The sequence below is a fragment of the Lepus europaeus genome, chromosome 9, assembly GCF_033115175.1.
Source record: "Lepus europaeus isolate LE1 chromosome 9, mLepTim1.pri, whole genome shotgun sequence".
NCBI lineage: Eukaryota > Metazoa > Chordata > Mammalia > Lagomorpha > Leporidae > Lepus > Lepus europaeus.
Window position 1 is genome coordinate 12182585 of NC_084835.1, and position 25227 is coordinate 12207811.

Sequence of the window (25227 nt, forward strand, 5' to 3'; positions counted from 1 at the left end):
GTAACGCTTTCAAATAAATAATTTAAAAAAAAAAATGGTAGAGACTTGATCTAATAGTACTGGGTAGGACCTGGGGCTGGTGGGAGTGTTTAGGTCATTGAGGGCATGGTTCCCACAAACGTGATCATTATGTGAATCTGAGTTTTGCCTAACTTCTCCCTCTGTCTCTGTCTCTGTCTCTGTCTCTCTCTCTCTCTCTCTCTCTCTCTTTTTCTCCTTCCTACTTCATCATGTGATCGTACCTCTGCACCTGTCATGACCAGCCTCCACAGATGTCAGACCATGGGCCACCTGATCCTGAACTGAAAGAAGAAATAAACCTTTTCTTTCCCAAGCAGCTCCTCTCGTGTGTTAGTTACAGTAGTGAAAAACCGAATAATGCACTCCTGAACCCAAACAGCTTAGATCTTTCCTCTTTTAGTGTTGCATTGAGATTCTTGTAAATCTTCTTCATTTCTCCTCATTCTTTTTTTTCTTTCCTTTCCCTCTGCCTGAGCATTTTCAAATTGCCTGTCTTGGAGCTCGCTAATTCTCCCCTTTGACCTATTCTTCTGTTGATGCCTTTTATCACATTTTAATCTTTCCATAAAGTGCTTAAAATTGTTTATTTATTTGAAAGGCAGAGCCACAGAGAGAGAGGAAGAGGCAGAGGGGGAAAAAACAGAGGGAGAGATCTTCCATCCTCTGGTTCACTCCCCAGACGGCTGCAACAGCTAGCTCTGGGCCAGGAGAAAGCCGGGAGTCAAGCTGGTCTCCCACATAGGTGGCAGGGGCGTAAGTGCTAGGCCATCTTCTGCTGCCTTCTTGGATGCAGAACATTATGGGATGCCAGTGTCACAAGCAGTGGCTTAACCCACTGTGCCACAACACCAGCCACTGCTTAATGTGCTTTTCAACTCAAGGATTCTTTTCTGATTTTTTAAAAACATTATTTCCATTTATCTGTTTTGTTTCTCTGTTAGAGTAATGGAGAGTTCCTCTGGGTTTTCCTGAACCTCACTGAATTTCCATAAAACACAATTTTAAATTCTGCACCCAAGAATTTGCACATGTCAGTTGCTGTCTAATTGTTCCTCACAGCTTATTTTGTTTGTCAGGTGAACTCATGGTCCCCCAAAAGTTCCTGATGCTTGTTGGTGCACGGGATCATGTGTGTACTGAAGGATGAGGAGGTTTTTTTTCTTCCATTTTTTAATGTGGTTTCATTTTCACCTGCCTTCCAGAGAGTCCAAGTAGTCTACTTATTTTCTTTGAGACTCTATACTATTTTCGTATTGCCTTAAGTGAAGGTTGGCCTTAAAAGCAACTGTTAGTGTGTTGTTGCCATTTCACCACTAGAGGGCGCCCGGACCCCACATTTGTCCCAGGTCCAAGGGCTGAGGAAAGAGGACTTTGTACTTCACCCGGGGCTGAGTTCCACTATGGCAGGCCAGGCACTAAGCTCAAAGGAAAAATCCGAGTTGAATTTACCACCCTATTTCCCAGTGGCTGGTGTCTTGCTTCACCGTCTGCCAGAGGGTGGGGGTGGAGCCCCTTGGCCACTTGGCTAGTACCCCAGAGGTACTGGCTGGGGGCAGGGGTGGGAGGCCCTGATGGTGCTGAACTTCACGGTGGCATACCCAGTCCTGGGATTCAGATCTAAAGTCTTAGATCTGGGTTTAGATCTAAGTTTGTTTTTTGTTGTTTTTTTTTTTAAATATTTGTTTATTTGAAGGGCAGAGTTACAGAGAGGCCGATGCATAAAAAGAGAGAGAGGGAGAGAGGGAGAGAGAGAGAGATGGGTCTTCCATCTGCTGATTCACTCCCCAAATGGCCACAACAGCCGGAGCTGAGCTGATCCAAAGCCAGGAGCCAAGAGCTTCTTCCGGGTCTCCCTCGAAGGTGCAGGGGCCCAAGAACACGGGCCATCTTCTACTGCTTTCCCAGCCCAGGGCAGAAAGCTGGATCAGAAGTGGAGCAGCTGGGACTCAAACTGGTGCCCTTATGGGATGCTGGCTAAGATCTTAAGTCCTTCTCGGTTTCTCAGGTCGGTGGCATGGAGCTGTACTGTTAGGAGCTGGGTGCTATGGCAACTGTTTGCTTCCTGCCATTTCAAACTGCCTTTTCTTAGTAAGACATTTGGCACGGCGGTCTCTCACCTGGCTTCCTCAGCTCTTGTGAGGGTGGCTTGTGCGTGGATACCTGCTCAACTGACGTCTCTGGGGAAGACAATCACTGGAGTGTCTCATCCACCATCTTGCCCCCTACTCAGTCATAGTTTAATTGAGTTACAAAAAAACTGGTAGAGTGGGGTTTTGAATATTTTTTTTTTTGAGAGGCAAAGAGACAGAGAGCAGGAGGGAGGAAGAAGGAAGGGAGGAAGAGACAGCACGCCTGTGCACTAATTCGCTCCTCAGATGCCAGCAACAGGGTCCACCATGGCCTGAGTTCTGCAGTGAGGAGCTAGAGAGTCAATGCATGTCTCCCATGCCAGCGGCAGGGACTCCACTGTTTGAGCCAGCAGCATTGCAGGATTTGCATTAGCAGGAGCTACAGCTAAGGGGTGGGACACAGGGCTCCTGCCTGGCATCTTAGCCACTGATAACTTCTAGAGTGGGGTTGATATCTATAGAAACATAACCTTTCCATTGAGAATGACATTTCAGGCTTTTGTAAGGCAAATCTTTTTTTTTAAGATTTTTTTTTTTTTACAGGCAGAGTGGATAGTGAGAGAGAGAGAGAGAGAGAGAGAGAAAGGTCTTCCTTTTTGCCGCTGGTTCACCCTCCAATGGCTGCTGCGGCCGGCGCATCGTGCTGATCCGAAGCCAGGAGCCAGGTGCTTCTCCTGGTCTCCCATGCGGGTGCAGGGCCCAAGCACTCGGGCCATCCTTCACTGCCTTCCCGGGCCATAGCAGAGAGCTGGCCTGGAAGAGGGGCAACCGGGATAGAATCCGGCGCCCCAACCGGGACTAGAACCCGGTGTGCCGGCACCGCAAGGCGGAGGATTAGCCTGTTAAGCCACGGCGCCGGCCCAAGATTTTTTAATTTTTGATATTTACTTATTTATGTATTTGAAAGGCAAAATTACAGAGAGACAAGGAGAGACAGAGAGATTTTCCATCCACTCGTTCACCCCCCAAATGACCACAACAGCTGGGGCTGAGCCAGGTAGGAGCCAGGAGCTTCTTCTGGGTCTCCCACATGGGTGGCAGGGGCTCAGGCACTTGGGCCATCTTCTGCTGCTTTCCCAGGCCATTAGCAGGGCCATTCTTATATTTCAGAATCTACCCATGAGTGCTCTGAGACCCAGAAGGTACTGTTTCCTGGTTCTCCTGCCACGTGGGTCGGTGGTGCTTCTCAATCTCCTTTCTTGGGTCCTCCTCTCCCTCTTTCTTCTCAGCACTTACATTCCTGGTGCACTTCTGTATTTGTTTTCTCTCTATTGCATTAGAGGCAAGCTCCCTGAGAACAAGGGCTTTGCCTCTTCACCGAGGTCCCTGGAGCCTAGAGCCACGCGGCTGGCACACAGCAGGTACTCAGCTAACAGCCGCTGAGTGGAGGGTGAACAGAGGCCGGGATTGGTGAAAGCCAGGAGCACACACAGAAATCAACGGGCTCGTGCGCAGCAGACAGTCAGCCACCACCTGGCGGGAGTGTGAATCCAGCTTTGTTCTGGGTTCTGGGTCTACATAAGGGCCATTCACACGTGACCTATGCCCTCTTGGAGCCTGGTTCCGGCTTTAGCGCTGTACAGAGGTGTCCACTGCGGAAGTCCAAACCCAAGAGATTGAGGGACCCACTGAAGACCAGCCTTCCGTTTTCTCTGACATACACCTGTCTACCCAGGGTGATGGACAAGTGCAGTAACCACCTCCTCAGGGAGAGCAGGGCCCCCTTTCCCCCACTTCCCCATGACCTTGCAGCTTCCACTTGATCGCTGTGTCATACCAGCAGTTCATCTCTGGGGCAAGAGATAACAACCACAGTAGGCAGACTCACAAGGGAGTGATGGATAAGCCACGTTCTTACTGAGAACTGCTCTAGGCTGAGATGCGGACTTGCCAGCCTGCGAGACTACCCCCTGTGAAAATCAACCGAAACGCGCGGGAGAGCCAAGGTCGGGGAGGAGCTTCTACCTGCAGCTCCAGCATCCTATGGGGTCTGTGGAGCAGCGGGTGCTCCACTTCCGACCCAGCGCCCTGCTCAGTGTCTGAGAAAGCAGCATGCTTTGGCCCAAGGACTCGGGCCCCCGCACCCGCGTGGGAGCCGCAGAGGAAGCTCCTGGCTTCTGGCTTCAGCCTGGTCCAGCCCTGGTGGTTGCTGCCATTTGGGGGAGTGAACCAGTAGATGGAAGATCAGTCTCTCTGTCTAACTCTGCCTTTCAAACAAAACAATAAATCTCGAAACAGGAACCCAGAGAGGAAGCAACAAGCTTGCCGAGGCCCTGGGCCCGGTCCCTGGGGCGCGCACCCTCCCCACCGGCCGCCCAGCACGAGGACCACCCGGGACCTGCGCGCTCGCCCGCGTCCCCGCGCAAAGCCGGAGACCATAGAGCTGCGGCTCCTAGAGAGCCGGGGTGCGGGTGGGGGGCGCGGCGAGGCGCCGCCGGAAGTCGCCGCATCTGCGGCCCGGCCATTCTTTGGGGCCTGGGCGCGTCCGGCCCCGGGGTCATCTCCCAGTGGCCTGGCGCCGAGGCGGCGGTACCCAAGGGCGGAGCCGCGGCTGGAGCCCCCGGTGAGCGGGGTGGGCCCGGGGGCGGGTGGGCTGCGCCGAGGGCGGCCGGGGGCGCGGGCACAGCCGGCCGCCGGGGACAGCCGGGCACAGCCGGGCACAGCCGGGCACAGCCAACAGCCGGGGACAGCCGACAGCCGGGCACAGCCGGGGACAGCCGGGGACAGCCGGGGGCAGCTGGGCACAGCCGGGGACAGCCGGGCACAGCCGGGGACAGCCAGCCGCCGGGCACAGTCGGGGACAGCCGGGCACAGCCAGCCGCCGGGCACAGTCGGGGACAGCCGGGCGCAGCCGGGGGCAGCCGGGCACAGCCGGGGACAGCCGGGCACAGCCGGGCACAGCCGGGGACAACCGGGCACAGCCAGCCACCGGGCACAGTCGGGGACAGCCGGGCACAGCCAGCCGCCGGGCACAGTCGGGGACAGCCGGGCACAGCCGGGGGCAGCCGGGCACAGCCGGGGGCAGCTGGGCACAGCCGGGGACAGCTGGGGACAGCCGGCCGCCGGGGACAACCGGGCACAGCTGGGGACAGCCGGGGGCAGCCGGGCACAGCCGGCCGCCGGGGACAGCCGGGCACAGCCGGGGACAGCCGGCCACCGGGGACAGCCAGGCACAGCCGGGCACAGCTGGGCACAGCCGACAGCCGGGGACAGCCGGGCACAGCCGGGCACAGCCGGCCGCTGGGGACAGCCGGGCACAACCAGGGACAGCCGGGGACAGCCAGCCACCGGGCACAGCCGGGGACAGCCGGGCACAGCCGACAGCCGGGGACAGCCGGGCACAGCCGGGGACAGCCGGCCGCCGGGGACAACCGGGCACAGCCGGGGACAGCCAGGGGCAGCCGGGGACAGCCGGGGGCAGCCGGGCACAGCTGGCCGCCGGGGACAACCGGGCACAGCCGGGGGCAGCCGGGGACAGCTGGGGACAGCCGGGCACAGCCGGGCACAGCCGACAGCCGGGCACAGCCGGGGACAGCCGGCCGCCGGGGACAGCCGGGGACAGCCGGGGGCAGCCGGGCACAGCCGGGGGCAGCCGGGGACAGCCGGCCGCCGGGCACAGCCGGGCACAGCCGGCCACCGTGGCCCGCGCTGGGGAGGCCAGGGCACAGCTCCCTGCGTGCGTGGGGGACTAGGCAGTGTCCGTGGCCTCGCCGCCGGGACTTGCCGGGAGCAGCGGCCCTCCGAGCGCGGGGCCGGACTGGCTGTTGTCTTTTAATTTTGTAATACGACAGCCTTCAGCTAGCGAAGCCACCACACCCCCGAACACTAAGTGCTAAAACATCAACTCAGAGTGAGTGCGGTCCTTTGCAAAATAATTAATAACGATGGTGCCATTGCCAGCCCGTCGCTGTACAGTTACTAGCCTTCACGCTTTGCAGCTTGCCAGATTAAAGCTGTGTCGTGGACCAGCCCTAGAACCGCCGCTCTTTGGGTGTTTCTGCTCCTCCTTGGAGTTATTTTGGACCCTGGGAAGTGGAGTCCTGGCGCTCCAAATTCGCTTCCCAGCCTAAGTAGCTGGGAGGCCCGGAGTGGATCCTGGAGCTCGTTTGACCCTATTCTCCGTAACTTCTGCCTCACAGACGTTTTCTGAGAATCGAGCAGAATGTGTGTTCAAGGGTCTATTGTTTTTAGCTGCCAAGTGTAGAGTTCTGACCAGTGACTGCAGAAAAATACTTAAAACCCCCCCCCCAAAAAAAAAGATGACTTATTTATCTGAAAGGCAGGGTGATAGGATTTTCATCCACGGGTTCACTTTCCAAATGAAGCAACAGCCAGGGCTGGGCTGTGCCAAAGCTGGGAGCCTGGAACGTGGCTGGGGTCTCCCGCGTGGGTGGCAGGGCCCAGGTCTCCGAGGGCCCTCTGCTGCTCACAGGTGCACTGGTAGTGAGCCGGAGCAGAAGCAGAGTAGCCATGATCCTAACTCAGGCACTTGGATTGGGATGCAGGTGTCGTGAGCGTTGGCTTAACCCATTCCGCACAATACCTACCCCTTAAAATCCTCTTTAAAAATTCCTCGCCATCATCTCCAGATTCGTTACCGAGAACTGCCAGATTCTCTCATTTGTCTTACCCTGCTACTACTTCATTTAGCACTTACTTTGCTTTAGAATGTTGCAAAAACCTGACTGGCTTCCCAGAACCAAGTCCTCCTCCCTCCCTTAGAGAGTCCTGACCCCACGGAAGACTGTTGACACCACACTCACAGTGGGAAAGAAGCCATAAAGTAAAAGATGGGTGGCAGATACGACTGAGAGCACAGTTTCTTCACAGAACACATTTCAGTTCATTTTCCTGCAAATCAGCACCCCATCTGAGCATCTGGGTATCGAACCAGCGCCCATATGGGATGCGGGCACTGCAGGCGACGGCTTTACCCGCTATGCCACAGTGCCGGCCCATTTCATGCTCTTGATTGCAGCAATAGCTGTGTCCCCAGGGCCTCCGCCGGGGGGCCTCTGTCAGAAGAAGCTCTCCAGAGCCTAGACGAGCCTTGCCTTCTCGGGGTTCTCTTGCTTGCCGGGAGCTGACTGGGGTCTGGAAAGCTTGCTGGTCTCTCTGGGTTAACTTTAGCTCTGATTTCTTGAGGTCTCGTAGATGATGAGCTCCAGGCGCTGAGGAAGAAGTCAAGCAAGGACTCAGGGGACCCGAAGGTTTCTTAAAAGTCGACCATGACAAGAGAAAGCTGGACCCACAGCGTTCTGAGACAAGAGGGGCTTGTGAAGGGGAAGGATGACACTTGGAAGTGGGGAACCAGCTTCCAAGGGAGCAGCTCCTCCGTGTGGGAGACCTCCCACCTGCACTTCAGACAGTTGCGATACCATGAGACGTCTGGACCCCAGGAGGCGCTGAGCCGGCTCCGGGAGCTCTGTCGCCGGTGGCTGAGGCCAGAAGCGCGCACCAAGGCCCAGATCCTGGAGCTGCTGGTGCTGGAGCAGTTCCTGAGCATCCTGCCCGGGGAGATCCGGACCTGGGTGCAGCTGCATCGCCCTGGGAGTGGTGAGGAGGCTGTGGCCCTGGTAGAGGAGCTGCAGAGGGACCTCGATGGACCAGCGCTGAAAGTGAGAAAGGCGGGGGGGAGGTGGAGGGGAGAAAAGAATGGAGGCTGGGCTGGAGGGTGACCCAGTGACTGTCATTAATCGTCAGCACACTAGCCAGCCAGTGCTAATTACAGCAAGTCCGTAAGCGGTCCAGGCAGGCCGTGGAGTGTCTTTGCAGAGAAATGGATTTATGAGTGAGGTGTCAGCATGAGGCAGACTGTGCTTTGTCCGCCTGGGTGATGCGTGCCCGTGATGACTTTGGTCCAAGACCCTGAAGAACACTGATTTGTATGTGTCCCCCTTAGCAGCCACATGTGCACTGCATACGTTGTTCCTGTGGGTCTGGAGTGGTGATGTCAGCCTGGGGTACAGAAGGCAGAGGCGTAGAAGTGAAGCTCTCCAGATCTAGCAGCACCTCCCCTGGTGTGCTCCTCCTGGGGCCTCTGCGAGACGAGGGGTTGGAATGAGATACTTGCGTCTGAAAAGGCTTTGCTGACCTCGATCCTCAGGTTGGGACGTCATACAGTCTCTTGTGTGTGAGACTCTGTAAATGCCTGCAATGTTCCTGAGTCTGAACCAGGACTCAGATGTGGGAGTGACATCAAGGACAGGCCTGTTTTAATCATAAAAATGGAGCCTTTTAGAGCTACATATTTCACTAGGAATTTCTGATCTATCCTCGATGGAGAGATTAGGACACTGAGACAGAAGAAAGTTCAGTGGATTGCCAAGGTTAGACACCTGGCCAGCAGCCAAGCCACGAGTGACGTGTGTTGGAGCAGGGTGCAGGCAGAGGGGTCAGGGAGAAGAGCGTTACTGAACCCAAGTCTGATCTAAAGCTAAAATCCATGCTCTCGAGTACTGCTTGTGACTTCCCATTCCCTCCTAATCCATACCCAGGTCTGGCTTCTGTTCCCACCGTTCTGTACGGTCTCCTGTGGGAGAGGTCACCAGTGCCCTGAGTGGGGCTAGAGGGCAGCTCCACTGTTCTCATGCAAAGCTTTACTGCTGTTTTGATGCTCCATGTTTGAGGTGGGTCTCTCTGTTCTCACAGTTCTAGATTGTGGGCAGAAAGAGGTCCATGGTGGTTAGGTGAGTCCATCTGCTGGAAGTACGAGAGGAACCAGCTCACTTTGTCCTGCTTGTCCCCAGGTTCCAGTCCTTGTCCAGGACCAGGACGCCCTCCAAGACGGGATGCGCACTGCAGGAACAGCCCTTCCCGCTGAACCCGCTGGTGGCCGCGTAGCCACTGGCATTCGCCCACATCCTCTTCCCAGCTCAGTGCTGTTCGGCCTCCAGGATCCGCCACGTGGTACTTACTCTGTGGCTCGGTCCTCTGCTCGCAGGGAGTTGCTTTCTCTCCCGGCCTTTCAGTGCCCTGCTCTTCCTGCTGCTCCTCCCCCGCTTGCCCTGACCTGGGTCCCTCTGACTGCATGTGCGTGCTCGCTGCTACTTGGTGTGTTATTCCAGCCCTGCACCTGGGAGTCACTTTACAGCCATGGTTTCCTGGGCCTGGGAGCTCTGGGTCTTTGTGGATTCCCACTCTGTAGGAGCTGTTGGACTCGGGGTAGGCAAGAAGAGCAGTCATCTCAGGCAGCTGTTTGCCCTTCCTCAGGTGCTCCTGCCCCTGAAGCTTCTGCCCTTTCCCAAGAAGAGAACCCAAGGAATCAGTTAATGGCGCTTATGCTGCTAACAGCCCAGCCCCAGGTAAGGTTTGCATCCCCTCTCCTTCCTGTTTGCATTACTGAGTGGTGGCTGAACTCCCCTCTGACGGCCCTGTGCTCGGTGGCCAGTGAGTTCCCGCCTACTTCAAGGCGCACGCTCCTGGCCGACTGCCCTTACCTGGGGTCTCGTCGTGTATCTGGTGTCGTGGCCTGCCTCATGGCTCACAGCTCCCCCTTCCCCAGAGGGAGGGAGCGCCAGAGGGGAGCTGTTGAGCAGGGCAGGTCTCACACGCACCTGTGATTGCAGGAGCTGGTGATGTTTGAGGAGGTGTCCGTGTGCTTCACTGCGGAGGAGTGGGCGTGTCTGGGCCCCATTCAGAGGGCCTTGTACTGGGATGTGATGCTGGAGAACTACGGAACTGTGACCTCCCTGGGTGAGGCCCCTCCAGAGCTGTCGGCGTTTTGATGCTACCTCGCTTGTCCTCGTGTTGGAGGTCCCTTCACACGTGTGCACGTGTGTGTGTGTCTGTGTGTGTAGCTTACAGCTGGATTTCCTTCACACGTGGACACATGTGTGCAAGTATGTGTGTGTCTGTGTGTAGTTTTACAGCTCCCTCTCCTTCACATGTGTGCACACGTGTGTGTGTGTGTAGTTTACAGCTGGCTCTCCTTCACACGTGTGCACAAGTATGTGTGTATGTCTGTGTGTACAGTGTTACAGCAGCTCTGCTTCACACGTGTGCACAAATGAGTGTGTGTCTGTGTGTACAGTGTTATAGCTCCCTCTCCTTCACATGTGTCCACACATGTGTGTACAGCATTACAGCAGCTCTTCACACGTGTGCACAAATGAGTGTGTGTCTGTGTGTACAGTGTTATAGCTCCCTCTCCTTCACACGTGTCCACACGTGTGTGTATCTGTGTAATTTACAGCTCCCTCTCCTCCACATGTGTGCACACACATGTGTGTGGGGGTACAGTTTTATAGCTCCCTCTCCTTGCATTCTGCTTGCTGTCATGTTACAAACTTACTCTGTTAGTCTATATTGGCTGCATAGATTGTACCATTATTCAGATAGCCATTTCCTTATTTGGCCTAGTTGTCACAACAGTCATCAACCCTGCGTCTGTGGCCTTTCTGTACTTCTCACTGTGTTTTTGAAGTACAGGTACTGAGCCCGAGTGTTGAGTTGTTGAGGCTTCTTCAACCACTCCTGTCTTCTCTGCTTATCTCACCGGTGCAGCGTGAGAACACTCCCTTTGCTCCACACTCATTTACTAATATAATTTTGTAAAGTTCCAATGTCTGTTTATTCTAAAGTAGATTTTTTTAAGATTTATTTATTTGAGAGGCAGAGTTATAGACAGAGATAGAGACATAGAGGTCTTCCATCTGTTGGCTCACCTCCAAATGGCTGCGATGGCAAGAGCTGGGCCAATCTGAATCCATGAGCCAGGAGCTTCTTCTGGGTCACACACGGGTGCAGGGGCCCAAGGACTTGGGCCACCTTCCACTGCTTTCCCAGGCCACATCAGAGAGCTGGATCAGAAGTGGAGCAGCCAGGACTCAAACTGGCACCCATATGGGATGCCAGTACCACAGGCAGAGGCTTAACCTACTACACCACAGTGCCAGCCCCAGTAGATGTGTTTGATTAGTAATAAAATGAGGAAAATAAGGATGTTTAAAATTTCATGGCCGGCGCCGCGGCTCAATAGGCTAATCCTCCACCTGCCGCGCCAGCACACCAGGTTCTAGTCCCGGTCGGGGCACTGGATTCTGACCCGGTCGCTGCTCTTCCTGTCCAGCTCTCTGCTGTGGCCCTGGAGTGCAGTGGAGGATGGCCCAAGTCCTTGGGCCCTGCACCCCATGGGAGACCAGGAGTAGCACCTGGCTCCTGGCTTCGGATCAGCGCGGTGCACCCGCCGCGGCGGCCATTAGAGGGTGAACCAACGGCAAAGGAAGACCTTTCTCTCTGTCTCTCTCTCTCACTGTCCACTCTGCCTGTCCAAAAAAAAAAAAAAAAAAAATCTTACTAACTGTTGTGCTTCCAGCAAACATTGCTGTGAAAATGACGTGTTTCTGCCCTTTGGGGTGTGGGAAGTGAGGGTGGAAAGAATGAACAACTATAAGGCAGAGTGAAACAGCTAGCACAGGAGTGGCTTAAACCTTGTGTGATGGGAATGCAGGGCGCAAAGCAACCAGTTCCACTCCTGGGGGTTAGGAAAGGCCGTAAAGGAGGTAGCTTCTGTGCTAGAACTTGATCACAGGAGTAGGGTTCTGCTTGGAGAAACATGTTAAAAACTGACGAATCAGGCTGTTGCGGGTATTTGAGGAGCAAACCAGTGCATGGGAGCTCTTCTCTTTCCTCTCAAATTAAAAAAAAAAAAAAAAAAAAAAAAAAAAACCTGAGAAGGCAGCCACATGAGCTAATTCTGACTGAGATACACACTTGTATGATCAGCTTAAATGACTGCGTAGTGTTCCGTCCTCACGCTCCTTGCTCCACACTGACAGCTTCGTGACTCTGATGTTGCCGTTCAGTAGCATGTGTCCTGCTGCAATTCTGCTCTGTGCCGCCTTTGTGTGACTCAGACATCTTTCAGAGTCATATTCATCCAGAGGGGTTTTTATGTTCTCTAATTGACCACTGGGTACATACATGAAAATGGTGACTTTTTGATCATTAATTTTGTACCCAGCAGCCTCATTATTTATTGGCTAGTAATTTATAGTTAGGAGGATATATCCTTTAGTATTTCAGCAGTGGTAATAGCGGGTCAGACTTTCTGTTGAGTTTATGCATTGATATATATTACCAAGCTGCTTCCTACCCATGAGTGCCAACTGAGCTCCCACAAAAAGAGAACAGAGGGCCCATTTCCCCTATATGTGTATATAATTTGGTCAGTGCAATGTTTCAATTAAATCTTTGCTAGATAGACGAGTACCAATTTTTTGTACACTGTTTTTTCATTATTAGTGTGGTTGCAGTCTCTTCATATTTTGTTGGTTATTTTATTCCTGTTCATGTCTTTCCTATGTATGGGCACTTCTTTATATATTAGAACCACTAGCACTTGATCAGGTGTTACATATGATTTTCCCGTTTGTCTGCCTTTCAGTGTTATTTATGAATTTTTTAAGCCTTAGAAAATATTTTATGTAATCAAACTTAATATTTTCCTTTATAATATTTATAGTCTTTTCTTCCTAGAAAATTATTTTTTAAAAATCCATCTGCGTATTCCTCAGTTACATCTGTTGTTTTATTTTGATGTTTGAACTAATCTATCTTGATCTCAATCACCTTATCTTTTTTTTTAAGATTTATTTTATTTATTTGAAAGAGTTACACAGACAGGTAGAAAGAGAGAAAGGTCTTCCATCTATTGGTTCACTCCCCAGATGGCCACAACTGCCGGAGCTGTGCCAGTCTGAAGCCAGGAGCCAGGAGCTTCTTCCTGGTCTCCCACATGGATGCAGAGGCCCAAGGACTTAGGCCATCCTCCGCTGCTTTCACAAGAGCATTAGCAAGGAGCTGGATCAGAAGAGGAGCAGCCAGGACTCGAACCAGTGCCCATATGGGATGCTGGCACTGCAGGCTGGGGCTTTAACCCACTGTGTCACAGCACCGGCCCTATCAGTTTATCTTGATATATAAAATGAGAATGGAGTCTTTTTTTGACCCAAGTGGCTTTCAGTATTCCCATTGCTGTTTGCTAAATAAGCCGTTTTTCTAAAAATTTTAAAATATGTTTTATGGCTAATTTTATGAAAAACATTCACCATGGTTCCTGCTGTATGGCAAAATAAATTCTAGGGTACAGCACTGTGGTGTAGGAGGTAAAGCTGCCACCTGCAGTGCCGGCATCCCTGTGGGTGCCGGTTCGAGTCCCGGTTGTTCCACTTCTGGTCCAGCTCTCTGCTATGGCCTGGGAAAGCAGTGGAGGATGGCCCAAGTTCTTGGGCCCCTGCACCCATGTGGGAGACCCGGAAAAAAAGATCCTGGCTCTGGCTTTGGATTGGTCCAGCTCTGGCCGTTGCAGCCATTTGGGGATGGAGAGAGGATGAAAGACCTCTCTCTCTCTGCCTCTGCCTTTGCCTCTCTATTACACTACCTTTCAAATAAATAAATAAATCTTTAAAAGAAAAATAAATTCTGAATGGGCCCAGCAGTTAAACTTTAAAAAAATAACAAGAAAATGGAGTTGCTTGTTAATTCCAGCTCTGTGAGGAAGGGAAAGTTTGAGCCAACTTTCACCAATTAAATATCCTCCAGCTTCAATGTTGTTGGAGTCTGACCAAGCAATTCTGATTTAAAGAAGGTGCCTTAAGGAAATGGTTCAGAAAGAGGGGGAGTACCTTGCGGCGCCGGCACACCAGGTTCTAGTCCCGGTCGGGGCGCCGGATTCTGTCCCTGTTGCCCCTCTTCCAGGCCAGATCTCTGCTGTGGCCCGGGAGTGCAGTGGAGGATGGCCCAAGTCCTTGGGCCCTGCACCCCATGGGAGACCAGGATAAGCACCTGGCTCCTGCCTTCGGATCAGTGCGGTGCGCCGGCCGCAGCATGACGGCCGCGGCGGCCATTGGAGGGTGAACAACGACAAAAGGAAGACCTTTCTCTCTCTCTCTCTCTCTCTCACTGTCCACTCTGCCTGTCAAAAAAAAAAAAAAAAAGAAGAAAAGAAAGAAAGAAAGAGAGAGGGGGAGTAAGTAAAATGTGTGGAGATAGACCCAGGTAACTGTTTGCATTGGTTAAAACTTGGGCATAACCAGATTCCCCCAGATGAATTCCCCAAGTACGAAGCAGGCCTAACACTATCAAATAGGACAGTTTTTTTGCACTCAGTTTCCATACATTGATAAGTTGGTAGGAAAGTAGACTTCTAGATAGCTTGTACACACTGCTCCAAAATATAAAAGATTCATGTTTGTTTTCATGTTTGTTACATGTGTACGTATATGTTTGTTATAATTTGTGTCTGTTTGAGATTGGACTAGAATTTCAAGGGAAATAGGAAATACTGAGTAATTCTCCTATCAGGCTTAGCCCCTCTTGAGAACTTGGAAGTACAAATTAGAGAGAGAGACATGTACGCTTGACAGTTACAAGACAGCGTACCAGATGGTACATAGCTCAAGTGCACACGAGGTGATGTGGGAGCCTGTGAGAACCTGGCGTGGCAGAAGACTGAGAGAGGAGAAGGAGGCAGATGATTCAGAGAGAGATTTGTGGCAGTTTTACTTGAGTCGGAATTTCAGAGCATGAGTTTCGGACTACTTTTGTTAAATATATTCCTAGTCTTTTATTCCTTTTGATGCTGTTTATAATTTTTTTAACATCTCTTTGAGTCGTTCAGTTCTAGTGTGTAGCAATGCTACTGATTCTTGTGTATTGATCTTGGTGTCCGGCAACCTGGCTGACGTTATTATTAGCTCTGATAGTTTTCAGTAGATTCCTCAGGATTTTCTGCTTACAAGATCTTTATCTTCTACAAGTAAATGATAGCACAGGTGGATGATGGTTTTACTTCTTCCTTTCCATCTGATGCCTTTTCTTTCTTTGTCTTGCCTAATTGCTCGGCCTGAAACTTCCAGTGCATGTGGAATAGAAATAGCAGACAGCCTTTTCTTACTCCTGTTTTTAAAGGGAACACACTTAATCCTCCACCACTAAATACGATGCCAGCTTTGGATTTGTGGTACAAGTCCTTTACTAGGTTGAGGAAATTCCCTCCTGTTCCTACTTTGTTGAGTGGATTTTTTTCAATATTTATTTATTTGAGAAGCAGAGTTAGAGAGAGAGAGAGAGAGAGGTCTTCTTTCCACTGGTTCACTCCCCTAAATGGCCACAGTGGCCGAAGCTGGGCTCCGGGTCTCCCACGTGGGTGCAGGGGCCCAAGCACTTGGGCTGTCTGCCACTCCTCGTTAGCAGGGAGCCGATGGGAAGTGGAGCAGCCAGGATGCAAAGTGGAGCAGCCAGGACCTGAACTGGCGTCCATAAGTGATGCTGGCGCTGCAGGCAGAGGCTTAGCTTACTAGGACGCCACAGTGCCAGCCCCTGTTGACTGGATTTTACTAAATATTTTTCAGTGTCTGTTGAAGTAATTATGTGGTTTTTGTCTTTCATTCTGTTGCTATGGTATATTATATTTATTGATTTTCTGATGTTAAACATTGCTTTGCTCTGATAAATCTCACTTGGCCATGGTGTACTGCAAAAAGTTCATGGAAAAATATAAAATTAAAAGATAAGTTGATTTTAGTAAAAAAATTTTGAAATTCACTTTTTCTGTAGTATACATTTTCCATGAGCTTTTTGGAGACCCCTTATATAATTTTTTTATGTGTTGCTAGGTGTATTTTGTTAAAGTTTTTTATATGTGTCTTTATAATCCTCATAATATATATTTGTAGTTTTCTTTTTTCTTTCTAGTTTTGCTATCAGGATTAATATTTGCCTCAGAATGAGTTAGGAAATGTTCTCACCTCTTCTGTTTATTGGAAGATTTGGGAAGAAGTGGGATGTATTCCTTTACTGTTTGATAGAATTCACCAGTAAAGCAATCTGGGCTTGGGTATTTTTTTGTGGGTAATTTTTTAAAATAAATAAGTCAATTTTTTTTCCTTTCAAAATTTTTTTATTCTCACTTTATTTAAAAAGCGGAGAGACACCGCCTTGCGGCGCCGGCACACCGGGTTCTAGTCCCGGTCGGGGCACCGATCCTGTCCCGGTTGCCCCTCTTCCAGGCCAGCTCTCTGCTGTGGCCAGGGAGTGCAGTGGAGGATGGCCCAAGTGTTTGGGCTCTGCACCCCATGGGAGACCAGGATAAGCACCTGGCTCCTGCCATCGGAACAGCGCGGTGCGCCGGCCGCAGCGCGCTACCGCGGCGGCCATTAGAGGGTGAACCAACGGCAAAGGAAGACCTTTCTCTCTGTCTCTCTCTCTCACTGTCCACTCTGCCTGTCAAAAAAAAAAAAAAAAAAAAGCGGAGAGACAGACCTTCCATCCACTGGTTCATTCCCCAGATGCCTACAGCATGCAGCGCTGGCCAGCCTGAAGCCTGGAGCTGCATCTGGGTCTACTATGTGGGTTGCTGGGACCCAAATACATGAGCCATCATCTGCTACCTCCCAGAGTGCACCTTATCAGGAAGCTGGATTGGAGGTAGAGCAGCCAGGAATAAACCAGGCACTCCCAATATGGGAAACCTGCCCTTCAATTTGCTTACTTGCTGTAAATCTATAGCTATAGGTCTGTCCTTTTTTTTAAAAAAAAAAAAAAAAGTATTTATTTATTTAAAAGAGTTACACAGAGAGAGAAAGAGAGGCAGAGAGAGAGAGAGAATCTTCCATCTGCTGGTTCACTTCCCAGATGGCCGCAACGGCCAGAGCTACACCAATCCAAAGCCAGGAGCCAGGAGCTTCCTCAGCGTCTCCCACATAGGTGCAGGAGCCCAAGCACTTGGGCCATTCTCCACTGCTTTCCCAGGCCATAGCAGAGAGCTGGATCGGAAGTGGAGCAGCCAGGACCCAAACCAGCACCCATATGGATGCTGGCACTGCAGGCAGCGGCTTTACTCACCACACCACAGTGCCGGTCCCAGGTCTGTTTCTTCTTAAGTCAGTTTTAGTAGTTTGTGGCTTCCTGGGAATTTTTCACTTCAGTCTGTTTGTCACCAAATAATTCATGCTATTTGCTTATAATCCTTTTTATATATAGATCAAAGATAATGCCCAGAGGGGGTCACTTTGCAGCTTAGCTTTTAAGTACATGGTTACAGGGCACATAGCAAGTGGGGAAGAGGGAGAACTCCGGAGGAGAAAAGGACATGGGCACTGAGAGGCAAGAAGAAACAAGATGTGTTTGGCCAGCTAGAGTCCAGGAGCACAGGAGAAACTGACAGCCTCAGTTTAACCACTCGTAACACTTCTCACTTGTCAAAGCTTTCTTCATTATATAACCATTTATTTATTTATTTGAAAGGCAGAGTTACAGAGAGAGAGGGAAAGGCAGAAAAAGAGATCTTCATCTACTGGTTAACTCCCAAATGCTGCAACGCCCAGTGCTGGGCCCAACTGAAACCAGGATCCTGGAACTCCATCAGCATTTCCCATATGGGTGTTAGGAGCCAAGGTACTTGGGCCATCTTCCACTGTTCTCCCAGGAGCATTAGCAGGGAGCTAGATTAGAAGTGGAGCAGCCAAGACCTGATCTGGCATCTCGGGGTGGCTTAACCCTGTAGGCCACAGCACAGCCTGGTTGCTTCATTATATAAAGAGAGCCCTCCTCTTCACAAGTGTCCTGCTTGACCTGTGAAACTGTGCCTTGATCCAGTCACTGTGGACAAGAAAACTGAAAAGCACTGGAACATGGCCCAAATGTTTGGGGCACTGCCACCCACATGGGGGACATGGAAGAAGCTGCTGGCTCCTGGCTTCGGCCTGGCCCAGACCCAGCCAATGTGGCCATCTGGGGAATGAACCAGTGTATTGAAGATCTTCCCCTTTCTCTCTCTCTCTCTCTCTCTTTTCCTCCCTCTCTCTTCCTGACTTTCAAATAAATAATTTTTTTTTGGGGGGGGGGGGACAGGCAGAGTGGATAGTGAGAGAGAGAGAGAGACAGAGAGAAAGGTCTTCCTTTTTGCCGTTGGTTCACCCTCCAATGGCTGCCGCGGCCAGCGCATCGTGCTGATCCGAAGCCAGGAGCCAGGTGCTTCTCCTGGTCTCCCATGCGGGTGCAGGGCCCAAGGACTTGGGCCATCCTCCACTGCCTTCCCGGGCCATAGCAGAGAGCTGGCCTGGAAGAGGGGCAACTGGGATAGAATCCGGCGCCCTCACCGGGACTAGAACCCGGTGTGCCGGTGCCGCAAGGCGGAGGATTAGCCTGTTAAGCCATGGCGCCGGCCAAATAAATAAATCTTAAAAAAAAAAAAAAATACAAGTTAAAAAACAAACTGAAGTACTAATATTGGGTAGAACTAAAACACATACCTATCCCTGCAGCCAGTGGTTGGTAGTGTAGCTGGCAGCCCTGCCCGAGTCCCAGAGAGAAGGGCACTTGAGATAACATTTGAGGCTGGCGCCATGGCTCACTAGGCTAATCCTCCACCTGTGATGCCGGCACACCGGGTTCTAGTCCCGGTCGGGGCACCGGATTCTGTCCCGGTTGCTCCTCTTCCAGTCCAGCTGTCTGCTGTGGCCCGGGAGTGCAGTGGAGGATGGCCCAAGTCCTTGGGTCCTGCACCCACATGGGAGACCAGGAAAAGCACCTGGCTCCTGGCTCCTGGCTTCGGATCAGCGCGGTGTGCCAGCCGCAGCGCTCCAGCCTCGGTGGCCATTGGGGAGTGAACCAACAGAAAAGGAGGACCTTTCTCTCTGTCTCTCTCTCTCACTGTCCACTCTGCCTGTCAAAAAAAAAAAAAGTTATTGACTGTTTCCAATCCTTACCCTCTCATGAATGAACTTGACATTAATGATGAAATAAAAATGGTTATATTCCTTTTCTCTGTCTTTTTGTCTCTAGGTAGAGGAAATTTATTATATTCAAAGAATAGATATTGTTGTATTATTCACATTAATTATTAGACAATTTGGGGAGCTGGTTCATCATTTTCCTCATACTTTAATAGCTCAGTGTAGTCTTCCAAAACATTTTCATAAAAATAATATTATGTTTTGAAACATTTGCAAGTGTTCAAGTAGAAAGGGACCTTGGAGATAGCTAGTTAAGCCTCATCATTTTACCCATGTTTTCATGTTTTTTATTCCTTCTCTGTTTTCTCCTTTTTATTCTGTACTTCTCTTATGTCTAATTAAGACAAGTCTAACACAGACCTATTGTTTGTGAAATGAATTTCAAATTTTCTATTTCTGAAGGAGTAGTAGTTTTATATAGAGTCTAAGAACTAAGTTGCTTTTTTTAAGGGATTTTTTTTCTGTAGGTTAATTCAAAAATTAAAAATTGCCTTTCAGAGTCCTTAAGTATTTCCTCTCCTTTGAAGTTCTCATCTTCCTGACAAAACAGAGAATTCTTTCTGAGCCAAATGGTTCTTTGTGTTCTATCCAACTTCCTAGGCCTGAGCCACCTAGTTAAAATCCCATGTTCTCTCAGGTTCTTTCTTGCATTTGAATTTTTGGCTTTGTATTTTTCCTTCTGCTTCTTGATTGTACAGTGCCTAGAAGTGTGATTTGTGTGTTAATCTATTTACAACATCCTGTCGGTATAGTATTCTCCTTTGTACCTTCATTCAATCAGAAGTTTCTCCTTTTTGTATGTGCATAAAAATGTATCCATTTAGCATGTTTTGAATTCGTTTGAAGATCCTGTTTTCACAGACGTAGGAACATGGTAACATTTTCATTTTGAATTCCTTTTACCAGAGTGGGAGAGCATGATGGAAGATGTGGAGGTGACTTCCAAGCCCAGTGTTTCCCAGAGAGCAGACTCTCAGAAAGGCACTGCAAAAAGACTCCATGCAGGTGCTCCCCAGGCCCTGGAGCCTGAGGCAGCGTGCGAATGGCAAGCCTTGGCAAGGCAGTGGGAAAACGAAGCGGAGCAAAGGGTGGACACAGAGAAGAAAGTTCCCCTCTGTGCCCGAGACAAGAGGAAAAGGACTCTATCGGAACAACGCCAGAGGTGGAAGGAATTTGGAGAAAGCTCGACTTTGGGGTCAGCTGTTCCTGAAAGTTTAGTGGATACTGAGGGAAAAAAGCTTTATAAATGTGATATGTGTTGTAAACATTTCAATAAAATCTCCCATCTTATAAACCACCGGCGAATCCACACGGGGGAGAAGCCACATAAATGTAAGGAGTGTGGGAAAGGCTTTATCCAGCGCTCCAGCCTTCTGATGCATTTACGGAACCATTCTGGGGAGAAACCTTACAAATGCAATGAATGCGGCAAAGCGTTCTCTCAGAGCGCCTACCTTCTGAACCATCAGAGAATCCACACGGGGGAGAAACCGTACAAGTGTAAGGAGTGCGGGAAGGGTTTCTATCGGCACTCTGGCCTTATTATACATCTACGACGCCATTCAGGGGAGAGACCTTACAAGTGTAATGAATGTGGCAAAGTTTTCTCTCAGAATGCTTACCTCGTGGACCACCAGAGGCTTCACAAAGGGGAGGAGCCCTATAAGTGTAACAAGTGTCAGAAGGCTTTCATTCTGAAGAAGAGCCTCATTCTGCACCAGAGAATCCACTCTGGGGAGAAACCCTATAAGTGTGACGAATGTGGGAAAACCTTTGCTCAGACCACTTACCTTGTTGACCACCAGCGACTGCACAGTGCGGAGAACCCTTACAAATGCAAGGAATGTGGGAAGGTCTTCATCAGGAGTAAAAGTCTCCTCTTACACCAGAGAGTCCACACAGAGAAGAAAACCTTCGGTTGCAAAAAGTGTGGGAAGATTTTCACTTCGAAGTCCAGCCTCATCGAGCACAAGAGGATGCACAGCAGAGAGAAGCCTTACAGGTGCACCGAGTGTGGGAAAGCCTTCACTCAGAGCGCTTACCTCTTCGACCACCAGAGACTCCACAACGGGGAGAAGCCCTACGAGTGTAACGAGTGCGGCAAGGTGTTTATCCTGAAGAAGAGCCTCATTTTACATCAGAGGTTCCACACCGGAGAGAACCTCTATGAATGCAAAGACTGTGGCAAGGTTTTTGGTTCTAACAGAAACCTCATTGACCACGAGAGGCTGCACAATGGAGAGAAGCCCTATGAATGTCGAGAGTGCGGGAAAACCTTTATCATGAGCAAAAGTTTCATGGTCCATCAGAAGCTGCACACACAGGAGAAGGCCTACAAATGTGAGGACTGTGGGAAGGCCTTCAGTTACAACTCCAGCCTGCTTGTGCATCGGAGGATCCACACCGGCGAGAAGCCCTTTGAGTGCACCGAGTGTGGAAGAGCTTTCAGTTCCAACCGGAACCTTGTCGAGCATAAGAGAATCCACAGCGGTGAGAAACCCTATGAGTGTAACGAGTGTGGCAAATGCTTCATTCTCAAGAAGAGCCTCATTGGGCATCAGAGGATTCACACGAGGGAGAAATCTTACAAATGCAGTGACTGTGGCAAAGTCTTCAGCTACCGCTCAAACCTTATAGCCCATCAGAGAATCCACACTGGTGAGAAACCCTACGCGTGTAATGAGTGTGGGAAAGGCTTTACTTACAACAGAAACCTTATTGAACATCAAAGAATCCATAGCGGGGAAAAGACCTATGAATGTCATATATGCAGAAAAGTCCTTACCTCTAGTAGAAATCTTATGGTGCATCAAAGAATCCACACTGGAGAGAAACCTTATAAATGCAATGAGTGTGGGAAAGACTTTAGTCAGAATAAAAACCTCGTTGTACATCAGAGAATGCACACTGGGGAAAAGCCCTATGAGTGTGAGAAGTGTAGGAAATCCTTTACTTCTAAGAGGAATTTAGTTGGCCACCAGAGAATCCACACAGGGGAGAAACCCTATGGGTGTAATGATTGCAGTAAAGTTTTTAGACAAAGAAAAAACCTTACTGTACATCAGAAAATTCATACAGATGGAAAGCCCTGTGAGTGTGGTAAGTCAGAAAAAGAATTCTGTCCGACTGCAAATCTACATCCTCAACAAAAAATCCACACTGTGGAAGAATTCTCTTGGCTACAGAATACCAGTGAATCCAAGATAAAGATTCAGAAAATCTAGTGTCGTAAGTAAAATGGAATATAGTCCCTGCCTACTGAAGGAACTGTGAAAGGAATAGCTTATAGGGAAAAACACTCATGACTGCCCCTTTTTTATGTGCAAGTGAGTTGCATGTAGAAGAAAGTTAATCTAGACTTTCAGGTCTTCAGATCTACAGAAACAATACAATTTCTGGTTAAAGGCTACTCTGTTCCTGACCATCTGTTATGAACTTAGAGAGAGACCTTGGAGCAACTAAGGACTCCAAAGAAACTGACCTGTGTCTTACAAGATGTCATGATGTCATTACTAACAAGTGGATGTTGTTTCTGAAATATGTGTAGTGTATGTTTTAAATATAGCATCACTGCTACAGAAAGTCTGTTTAGACAATATGATCCAGACATGTCCTGTGGAGTTGGGTGGTCAAAAGCCTATTTTTGGAGGTTAGCCCCAGATCACTGGTTTCAGAGTCAGGAGACCTAGGTTTGGTTCTGGCTGTGTCCCCAGCTAGCTGTACAACGTTACTAAGTAGCCTCTAAGACTCAGTTTGAGTCAGTCACATGATGACATATGCCTACCTCACAGGGTTGTTGTGAGGGCTAAGTGAAAGAATCTTTGTGAAAGTGCTTTATGAAATAGTCAGTTGTCAATAAAGTTGGATAAGAGGTATTGTCAAAAGCTAAAACATGGCATAATGTTAGCTTATGCACTGAGTCAGTATTAGAATGAGGGGGATTCCATGAAACTCAAAGTTGTTCATTTTATAAGAGAAAGAATGGTGGATAAGTAACTTTATAATTTAATAATTTGAGACAGGTTTAAAAATACAGCTTTAAAATGTCTAAAGGTGTTAGTAGATTATATACCTAGTTTGTTTTTAAGGAAAAATTTGATTAGCCATTGATATTGGTCCAGGAATCCAATTTATTTTCAATCTTTGAATTCAAAACATAGATGGAGAGTGTCAAAATGAAAGGACAGTCATTTGTTGCTTTCATTGTTCATAGGGGAAAATTCTTAACCCTAGCAGCTGAGCTGGGGTTGTACCACAGTCATTCTCGGTTCACTTCATTATTGCTGTCAAGTGATGACTTCTTACTCATAAAACAGCATTCTGTCCCAGCACTTAGTTGACTGTAAGTTTTCTCACATAGAATCAGGCCCTTCAGGTTTTGCTGAGGCCGGAGTAGAATCCACCTAGGGTCAGCAAGAGCCCATTACCCGCTCTGAATCATTCAGTCAACCTGTACCTTTCTGTACATCTGTAAGTTTAATTCAGCCTACGTTCTTGAGTTCATAATTTTACTCTGTAATTCCCAGAACTCCAGTTCTGGAATACACAAATAACAGAATGATGTTTTTCAAAGTGGAGTGTTGAGAGCTTGGTTCCTGATGAGAATAAAAAGTATCCCGGAGAGAAGACCGAGGGACCAAGCCTTAAAACCTGGGAATGTGTCAGGTTCTGCCACTTGTTTTGCACAAATTCCCTCACTTCTTGGAACCTTGAATTCCTCTGCTAAACAGGAGGAAGAATATCTACCTCACAGGGTTGGTAAGAGGGCGTGAATATGGGGCTGGCGTTGTAGCACAGCAGGTTAAGCAGCCACCTGTGACACTGACATCCTGTGTTAGAGCATTGGTTTGAGTCCCAGCTGCTCTGTTCTGCTTCTAGTCCAGTTCCCTGCTCATGTGCCTGGGAAGACAGTGGAAGATGGTCCAAGTACTTGGGCCCCTTCCCACCCATGTGGAAGATCTGAATGGTGCCCTGGCTCCTGACTTTTCACCTGGGCCAGGCATGACAGTTGAGGCTGTTTGGAAAATCTCTTTCTCTCTCTCTCTCTCTGTCTCTCTCTCTCTCTCTCTCTCTCTCCCTCTCCCTTTCAAATAAATAAGCAAATGAATGAATAAATCCTTTTTAAAGAGAGGTAATGACTATAAAAATGCTTCATATCCATGCTGCAGAAGAATCATGCAATAGCTTATAATAATTACAAAGCAACATACATGCTTTAACAATGTTGCCCGTGACAGAATGTTACATTGATAAAACAGCCCACAGACTATGTCTCATTGTGTGATGTAATAAGCCAAAAAATGTTTAAGCTATATTTAATCAACTTTAGACCTAGACCTACTTGCCAGTTTACAGGAAATACTGAAGGCAGAGGAACAAGATAAAAGATTCTGTGAGAAACAGACAAATCCAGGTCATGGTATAAAGAAAGCCTCCTGGATTCTTCAGACAGTCATGGTAAGAAAGAAGGATGTGTCCTTTGCTGAGGCTGGACAAGTGAGTGGGGAGTTCACTGTACTGTTGGCTACTTTTATGTATGTATGAAATTTTCCATAATAAAAGGTATAAAAACTGGATGAGGGGGTTGATCTTATGAGTTACAAAAGAATCATAGGATACTAAGCACCAGAAATAGACAAACGAATGCCCCCATTAATTTCCAGTCAGTGCAAAAGCAATGCCGTATTGCCTTTTCAACAAATGCTGCTGGAGCAAATGTATATCCATAGAGAAAAACGAAAACAATTACACAACCTAGGGTTAAGCAGAGAACTCTTTGGTGACATCAAAAACATACTCCATAGAAGAAAAAATAAATAGAGCACCATCAAAATTAAGATAAATTGCTCTGCCGGCGCCGCGGCTCAATAGGCTAATCCTCCGCCTAGCGGCGCCGGCACACCGGGTTCTAGTCCCGGTCGGGGCACTGGATTCTGTCCCGGTTGCCCCTCTTCCAGGCCAGCTCTCTGCTGTGGCCAGGGAGTGCAGTGGAGGATGGCCCAAGTGCTTGGGCCCTGCACCCCATGGGAGACCAGGAGAAGCACCTGGCTCCTGCCATCGGAGCAGCACGGTGCGCCGGCCGCAGCGCGCCAGCCGCGGCGGCCATTGGAGGGTGAACCAACGGCAAAGGAAGACCTTTCTCTCTGTCTCTCTCTCTCACTGTCCACTCTGGCTGTCAAAAAAAAAAAAAAAAAAAAGATAAATTGCTCTGCAAAAGATCCTCCTAGGGGCCAGCGCCACGGCACCAGCATCCCATGTGGGCACTGGTTCTAGTCCCAGCTGCTCCTCTTCCAATCCAGCTCTCTGCGATGGCCCAGGTGCTTGGGCCCCTGCACCCA

At 49.5% G+C, this 25227-nt stretch overlaps 1 protein-coding gene across 6 annotated transcripts; it reads left to right on the forward strand.

Moving 5' to 3' along the window:
- Positions 1–4614: 4614 nt before the first annotated feature.
- Positions 4615–24946, forward strand: ZNF197 (zinc finger protein 197). 6 transcript variants are annotated; one of them, XM_062200541.1, is made up of 6 exons: positions 4615–4722; positions 7296–7768; positions 8900–9059; positions 9363–9454; positions 9719–9845; positions 19796–24946. In XM_062200541.1, the coding sequence occupies exons 2-6, from the start codon at positions 7379–7381 to the stop codon at positions 22111–22113; spliced, it is 3087 nt and encodes a 1028-aa protein (XP_062056525.1). In that variant the 5' UTR covers positions 4615–4722; positions 7296–7378; the 3' UTR covers positions 22114–24946. The 6 variants fall into 6 exon arrangements, with proteins under 6 accessions (XP_062056525.1, XP_062056526.1, XP_062056523.1 ...); XM_062200542.1 differs by having other exon boundaries at positions 7305–7768; XM_062200539.1 differs by having other exon boundaries at positions 4615–4713.
- The last annotated feature ends 281 nt before the right edge of the window (positions 24947–25227 follow it).